At 40.8% G+C, this 8,515-nt stretch overlaps 2 protein-coding genes across 3 annotated transcripts in view; one reads left to right on the top strand and one right to left on the bottom strand.

The window, feature by feature from the left end:
* BEND5 (BEN domain containing 5) overlaps positions 1-8,515 on the bottom strand; it is a 1,007,185-nt gene that overhangs the window by 808,831 nt on the left and 189,839 nt on the right. The window lies entirely within an intron of this gene.
* Positions 5,147-5,776, top strand: LOC102261004 (U6 snRNA-associated Sm-like protein LSm4). The gene has a single exon (XM_005872512.2). It carries the CDS (start codon positions 5,209-5,211, stop codon positions 5,626-5,628), a length of 420 nt encoding a protein of 139 aa, XP_005872574.1. The 5' UTR covers positions 5,147-5,208; the 3' UTR covers positions 5,629-5,776.

Here is an 8,515-nt window from a genome sequence, read left to right as displayed (position 1 = left end):
ATGCCCTTACCCCACCCCACTGTCCTCGTCCATAGGTGTAAGATTTTCGTCCAATCTCTTCCCACACCCCCCACATTCCCTTCCCCCCAAGAATTGTCCGTCCACTCCCTTTCTATGCCCCTGATTCTATTATATTCACCAGTTTATTCTGTTCATCAGATTTTTTATTCACTTGATTTTTAGATTCACTTGTTGATAGATGTGTATTTGTTGTTCATAATTTGTATCTTTACCTTTTTCTTCTTCTTCCTCTTCTTAAAGGATACCTTTCAGCATTTCATATAATACTGGTTTGGTGGTGATGAACTCCTTTAGCTTTTCCTTATCTGTGAAGCTCTTTATCTGACCTTCAATTCTGAATGATAGCTTTGCTGGATAAAGTAATCTTGGTTGTAGGTTCTTGCTATTCATCACTTTGAATATTTCTTGCCACTCCCTTCTGGCCTGCAAAGTTTCTGTTGAGAAATCAGCTGACAGTCGTATGGGTACTCCCTTATAGGTAACTGACTTTTTTTCTCTTGCTGCTTTTAAGATTCTCTCTTTGTCTTTTGCTCTTGGCATTTTAATTATGATGTGTCTTGGTGTGGTCCTCTTTGGATTCCTTTTGTTTGGGGTTCTCTGCGCTTCCTGGACTTGTAAGTCTATTTCTTTCACCAGGTAGGGGAAGTTTTCTGTCATTATTTCTTCAAATAGGTTTTCAATATCTTGCTCTCTCTCTTCTTCTGGCACCCCTATAATTCGGATGTTGGTACGCTTGAAGCTGTCCCAGAGGCTCCTTACACTATCTTCGTATTTTCGGATTCTTTTTTCATTTTGCTTTTCCGGTTGGGTGTTTTTTGCTTCTTCGCATTTCAAATCTTTGACTTGATTCTTGCGCTCCTCTGGTCTGCTATTGGGTGTAATATTCTTTATTTCAGAGCGTGTATGCTTAATTTCTAGTTTCTTTATCATAGCATCGAGGGTCTCATTAGTTTTCGTGAAGCTCTCCAAAAGTTTATTGCAAGCCCTCAAAATTGCGTTTTTTAGCTCTATATCCTCCATTTCTGTCATGTTTTTTTGTCTCCGCATTTTTTATGCTTTCTTGGTGCACCCCCTAGTGGTCTTTGTGCGCAGTCTTGTTCTAGTTGAGCCTTGATTGTTGTAGTTAATACTAGAGGGATTTGACCACCAGGCCGACTGGCTGTGTGAATCAGCTGTGTCTGCCGCGATTTTTGTATTCTTTTTTCTTTTTGCTTTTCTGGTTGGGTGTTTTTTGCTTCTTCATATTTCAAATCTTTGACTTGATTCTTGGGATCCTCTAGTCTGCTGTTGGATCTCTGTATATTATTCTTTATTTCAGTCAGTGTATGCTTAATTTCTTGGTGGTCCTTTTTCATATCCTTGAGGGTCTCACTATATTTCTCGGAGGTTTCTACAAGATCCTTGAGTAACCTTATAACTGTGTTGAACTCTAGAGTGGCTTTCTGTGCTAGGTATCCTATAGGGCCCACTGGCTCAGCCTCCCCAAATACCTGAGGTGGACACTCTTGGTGCACCCCTTCGTGTGCTGTGTGCACAGTCTTGTTGTAGTTAAGCCTTGACTGCTGTTGGTATCACTGGGAGGAATTGACCTCAGGCCAATTGGCTATGAGGACCAGCTGTGTCTATAATCGGAGATCTGCTGTGCTGGAAACACCCTTATGGGGCAGGACTTGCTTCAGTGGGGCTTTTGTGCTCACTGAGTCTGCCCCTTGAGTGTGTCTCTCATAAATGTGAAGAATTGTAATCTGATATGTTCTCACACTGACCACTGGGTACACTGGCTCTTGGATTTCCAAGGCGGTCCAAAGTAAGCCAATGCCTGAGGCCATCCAGCAGGAGCTACAGAGAGATCTGCAGATTCCTCCTCTTTGTTTGGGGTTTGGAAGTGCCCAGATGATGCCCAGCTGTGAAGCAATGTAGACTGCTGTTGCAGGGTTAGGCCTTTGGGAAGCTTTGGAGTTCTCTGACCTAGCTGCAGCTCGTTAGGTTTTAGATTGCAAAATGACAGGCCATTCATATGCAAAAGTCGCTGTGCACAGCTTGGATGGGGCTGTGAATTAGGTGGGGAGGGGTCTCAGGGAAGAGAAAACAGCAATGGCTGCCAATCAGCCCTTCCCCAGAGAGTTCCCCGGGTCTCTGTGTCCCACGGCCTCGTGCAGGAACAATGATCACTGTGAGCACCTCTGAGAGAAAGCCTCCCTCGCGTCCCGGCCAGATGCCAGACAGCCCAGTTTCTCCCCGTATGAGTCTGGGCCCCCAGAGTCTCAGCCAAAACTGGAGCTTGGAGCAATCGGGGGCTTTTATCTTCCTCCACAGCGCACCCAGTTGCCAGCCATTTCGCACGTGTGTGCGCCATACCTCCACACTTCCGCATCTCTGCACATCTTACCCGTCTCAATGTGCTTTTTTATTTCCTTCTAGTAGTATAACTTCCACTCAACCAGCTTTCCTGTAGTTCTGGATGATATTTGTTTTGTCTTTTAGTTGGAGTTTTATGTGGTTGTGAGAGGCAGCAAGTACAGGTGCTTACCTATGCTGCCATCTTGGTTGTCCATCCTCTCATTCTGTTTCTCTTATCCTGCCCCTACTTCAGTTTTTCTCTTCCCTTTATTTTTACCCCTTGTTAAAAATTAATCTTCTTAATCTGCTTTATTGACGATTTTTATTATTATTGTAGTTTCTGTTCGCTTACTCATATATCTCATTTCCTCTCCTCTGCTCCAAGTCCATGCACCCTTCTCTTTTCTTTTTCCTCGCTAGTCAATTTTTTAATGCTTTTGTTTTTCCTCTCCTCTCTTGCTCTCTTCTTCTCCTAATTGCTTAATTAATTTCACTCACCAAACTCAAGCCTATATGCTCTCTCCTTTATCCTCCTTTTCCAGAAATAGATGAATATATAGATAAATATTTAAAAATTGTTTTTGTTTGTTTGTATCTTTTTACTAGAGGCCTGATGCAAGAAATTCATGCAAGAGCAGGCCTTGCTTCCCTCTGGCACCTGGGACCCGGGCTTTCATCTGGCCATTTGCAGGCACCCAGGGTTCCTCTGCAGCCCCGTCTTCATCTGGAAGGTCGTCTGGAAGGATGTCCAGTCTAATTAGCATATTATGCTTTTATTATTACAGATTTTTAAAATTTATTGATTATTTTGTTTTTACTTTTCTTCTTATCCACTCATTCTCTTTCTACCTCCTCTATAATGAACCAAAGACATTCCCCTATTCAGTCACTTTCTTTACCTTACTTTCAGGATATAAATGCTGCCTCTACAGATTACATTCCCACCTTTTTTCTGGGTGTTTGCTGTTGGTATTTTTGGTTTATTTTTTTTTTTTGGAGTTTTCTCAGAATATATGCATATTTTTCCACTTCTTTTTTCTTCTTTTCATTTTCTCTACCTTTTTTTCCTTTCTTCAATATCATTTTTAACTCTCTTTTCTCTCTCCAATATCTCTTTTCTCTGGTGGGCACTTTAATTGGAGTTATTGGTGTCATGAGTACATTTGTGTTTTGTTCCCTTTATGTTGTATTCTGTCGTGTTGCATTTTGTGCTGTTCAGTCAATGTGGTAGAGAGTAAGCCACATAACAAGACACCCTGAGAGGATACTCCATCCACAAATGAAACAATAACACTCAAGCCCAAGTCACCAAGAAAACCCAAATATCCAAAGTAGGAGGTATCCTTAGAATACCCAGCCCAGACGACCTAAGAGATTGCACCACTGGGTCCCACAAAACATCACTATGTAAGACAACTGAAAAAAATCTGTGTGACATAGAAGTTGGATCTAATACACGGAAATAACCACAAAGGAACAACAAAAATGGGGAGACAAAAAAGATGCCCAAATAAAAGAAAGGAGGAATCACCAGGAAAGGAAGTAAATGAAATGGAGGCAAGCAATTTTTCAGAGAAAAAATTCAGAGCAATGGTTATAAGGATGCTGAAAAGGATGGAAGACAAATTCAAGAACATGTGTTCTTGAATCAAATGAAAAAGAACCAAGAGGAAATGAAGAATGACATAGCAGCAATAAAGAACACAATGGAAGGTATCAACAGTAGACTAGAAGAAGCTGAGGACCGCATCAGCAAGCTACAGGACAAGGTAGAAGAAAAACACCCAAGTAGAGCATCAACAGGAAAAAAAACTTCAAAAGCAGGAGGAGAGCCTAAGGGAACTTAGAGACACTACGAAACAAAACAACATCCGCATAATAGAGGTGCCAGAAGGAGAGGAAACTGAGCAAGGAACAGAAAACCTGTTTGAAGAAATAATGACAGAAAACTTCAATGATATTGGGATGAAAAAACTGACACAAGTCCAAGAAGGACACAGATTCCCAAACAAGATGAACCCAAAAAGACCAACACCAACACACAGCAAAATCAAACTGGCAAACACCAACAACAAAGAATCTTAAAGGCTGACAGAGAACACAGGATAGTTAAACTGGCAAATACCAATGACATAAAAAGAATATTAAAGGCTGCCAGAGAGAGACAGCAAGTTCCTATGCAGTGGTTCTCAACCTGTGGGTCGCGACCCTTTCACAGGGGTCGCCTAAGACCATTGGAAAACACATATATAATTACATATTGTTTTTGTGATTAATCACTATGCTTTAATTATGTTCAATTTGTAACAATGAAATTGGGGGTCACCACAACATGAGGAACTGTATTAAAGGGTCTTGGTATTAGGAAGTTGAGAACCACTGTGTATAAGGGATCTCCCATTAGACTGTCTACTGATTTCTAAACAGAAACACATCAGAACAGAAGGAAATGGAATGAAAAATACAATGTGATGCAAAGCAAGGAACTGAATCCAAGAATAATATACCCAACAAAGCTATCATTCCAAATTGAAGGTGAAATCAGGAGCTTCACAGACAAAACTGGGCTAAGGGAGTTTATTACCAACAAGCCAGCAATGCAAGAAGTGCTAAAGGAACTACTGTAAAAAGAAGAAATAGAAAGGGAAGAAGGAACACAGGCATAAAGAATAAAAATGGCAACAAACAAGTACCTGTCAATAATAACCTTAAATGCAAATGGATTAAATACTCCAATTAAAAGACCGGGTAGGTGAATGGATAAGAAAACATGACCCAGACCTGCGGGCGCGTGAACGGAGGCGGCCGCGGTGGAAGTGACCGGCGGGCCAGGTGCCTGCCGCCACCATGCTCCCGTTGTCACTGCTGAAGACGGCTCAGAATCACCCCATGTTAGTGGAGCTTAAAAACGGGGAGACGTACAATGGGCACCTGGTAAGCTGTGACAACTGGATGAACATCAACCTGCGCGAGGTGATATGCACATCTAGGGATGGGGACAAGTTCTGGCGAATGCCCGAGTGCTACATCCGCGGCAGCACCATCAAGTACCTGCGCATCCCCGATGAGATCATTGACATGGTCAAAGAAGAGGTGGTGGCCAAGGGTCGTGGCCGTGGGGGCCTGCAGCAGCAGAAGCAGCAGAAAGGCCGTGGCATGGGGGGTGCTGGACGAGGTGTGTTTGGCGGCCATGGCAGAGGCGGGATCCCAGGCACTGGCAGAGGTCAGCCAGAAAAGAAGCCCGGCAGGCAGGCGGGTAAACAGTGAGCTGGCCCTGCGTTACCCAGAGACTTAAGCCCTCCCCCAACAGGCTGCATGTCTGCTCCAGTCCATGAGTCTGTTCAGAACAGAAAAAAAGAGGCAGGTGTTGGGGGGACCCCACCTGTGCATTTTGTGGTCCTCCTCTTTATGTTGTCTTTTTAAAAATTGATTTTTAATAGAAGAAGGGAGAGAGAGAGAAACATTGATGTGAGAAAAACATCATCAATCTACTGCCTCCGGCATGTACCCTGACTGGGGATGGGACCCGCAACCTGGATATGTGCCCTGACTGGGAATTGAAACTGCAACCTTTTGGTGTACAGGACAGTGCTCCAATCAACCAAGCCACACCGCCAGGGCATTAAGTCCTTTTCTTAAGCCAGCATTTCTACAGTTGAAAATATTATTTGGTGGTTTTGATTTTGTGAAGTCGCAGCCAACTTGATTCCTGGAAGGTTCTGTGTGTGAATGCATCTGTAGAGCCTTCCCCCTTGTGTTATCGGGGGCATTTTCCAAATAGGTTTGTTTTGTATCTCTTGTTGGATCCCTGTGTGGCAAACAGATGGGAAGTTTTCATTTTAAGGTCTTTGCACTGAGATTGACAGTCCAGGGATTTTTCCTGAGACAGACCTGAAACTTTTTTCATAACAAATCCACACAGACATGTGCCTCAGATGCTGTTGTGGGGCCTTGGTTGGGCCGTTCCTTTGCCTTTCTCCCTCTTTTGTGTTACAAAAATAAAAACAAAACAACTACAAACCACCAATCCGAAGTTTCTTTTGAACCACTGGGCACATGATAGCATGTGGTATCCTCGGTAAGTACTCAGAACAAAGGACTCACACAGAATGATAGTGAAGGGATGGAAAAAGGTTTTTCAGGCAAATGGAAATGAAAAAAAAAGCTGGAGTAGCAATACTTATATCAAACAAAATAGACCTCAAAGTGAAGGCTATAACAAGAGATAAGGGAGGTCACTTCATAATGCTAAAGGGAGCACTTCAACAAGAGAATGTAACTCTGGTAAACATACTATATGCACCCAATACAGGAGCACCCAAATACATAAAAAAAACTTCTGGAGAATATCAAGGTGAGATTGACAGCAATATAATTTTAGGAGGGGACTTAAACGCCCCATTGATACCACTGGATAAATCCTCTAAACAAAAAAAATCAACAAAGAAACATCGATCCTAAATAACTCACTAGATCAGATGGACGCAACTAACATCTTCAGAACATTTCACCTCAAAGCTACAGAATATACATTAATCTAAAGTGCACATTTTCAAAGATAGACAACATATTGGGACACACACAAAGTCTCTTCCAATTCAAGAAGACTGAAATCATATCAAGCATCTTCTCAGATCACAATGGCATAAAATTAGAAATCAACAATAAAAACAATGAAAAAAATCAAATATGTGGAGACTCAATAGTATGCTATTAAACAATGACTGGGTTACCAAAGAGATCAAAGAAGACATAAAAAGCATCCTGGTAACAAATGACAATGAAAACACAACAATTCAAAATCTATGGGACATAGTAAAAGCAGTCCTGACCTGAAAGGAAAGTTCATAGCTCTACAGGCCTACCTCAAAAACATGAAAAAAATTGTAATAAATTAACTAACCCAACAACTTAAAGAATTTGAAACAGAGCAACAAGAAAAGCCCAGAGTACGCAGAAGGAAGGAAAAAATAAAGATCAGACTTGAAATAAAAAACATAGAGGCCAAAAAAAACAACAACAAACAATACAAAAGGTCAATAAAATCAATAGCTGGCTCTTCGAAAGGATAAACAAGACTAATGAAACTCTAGCCAGGCTCACCAAAAAACAAAGAGAGAGGACCCAAATAAACAAAATGAAATAGAAATGAAAGAAGTGAAGTAACAACAGACCCCACAGAAATATAAAGGACTGTAAAAAATACTATAAAAAACTCTACTCCAACAAACTGGACAACCTAGATGAAATGGACATATTCTTCCAAAATTCAATCAGAAAAAAAAAAACTGAATAGGCCTATAAATACCAATGAAATTGAAGCAGTACTAAAAAAATATTCCAGCAAACAAAAGCCCTGGTCTGGACAGGTTTACAGAGGAGTTCTATCACGTATTCAAAGAAAAACTAAAGCCTATCCTCCTCAGACTATTCCAAAAACTTCAAGAGGAAGGCACACTTCCAAGCTCTTTCTATAAAGCCAGCATTACCCTAATTCCAAAACCAGATAAAGACTCTACAAAGAAAGAGAATTACAGGCCAATATCCCTAATGATGCTAAAATTCTCAACAAAATTCTAGCAAATTGGATCCAGCATTATTTTAGAAAGATCATACACCATGACCAAGTGGGATTTATTCTGGGATGCAAGGCTGGTACAATATCTGCAAATCAATAAACGTGATACATCACATAAACAAATTGAGAGACAAAAATCACAATCATATCAATTGATGCAGAAAAAGCATTTGACAAAATCCAACACCCTTTCTTGATAAAAACTCTCAGCAAAGTGGGAATTAGAGGAATCATACCTCAACATAATAAAAGCCTTATATCATAAGCCTACAGCTAACATCATACTCAATGGGCAAAAACTAAAACCATTTCTCTAAGAACAGAAACAAGACAGGGATGCAGACTTTCACCACTCCTACTCAACATAATACTGGAAGAGCTAGCCATAGTGATCAGATAAGAAGAAGAAATAAAAGGCATCCAAATTGAAAAATAAGAAGTAAAACTGTCATTTTTTTTGCAGATGACATGATATTGTATATAGAAAACCTTAAAGACTATATTAAAAAACTACTAGAACTGTGGTACATCTACACAATGGAATACTATGCTGCTGTAAAAAAGAAGGAATTCTTA

The sequence above is a fragment of the Myotis brandtii genome, unplaced genomic scaffold, assembly GCF_000412655.1.
Source record: "Myotis brandtii unplaced genomic scaffold, ASM41265v1 scaffold382, whole genome shotgun sequence".
Classification (NCBI taxonomy): Eukaryota; Metazoa; Chordata; class Mammalia; order Chiroptera; family Vespertilionidae; genus Myotis; species Myotis brandtii.
The sequence above is the reverse complement of the archived record's forward strand: the minus strand, read 5'-3'. Positions and strand labels throughout refer to the sequence as shown.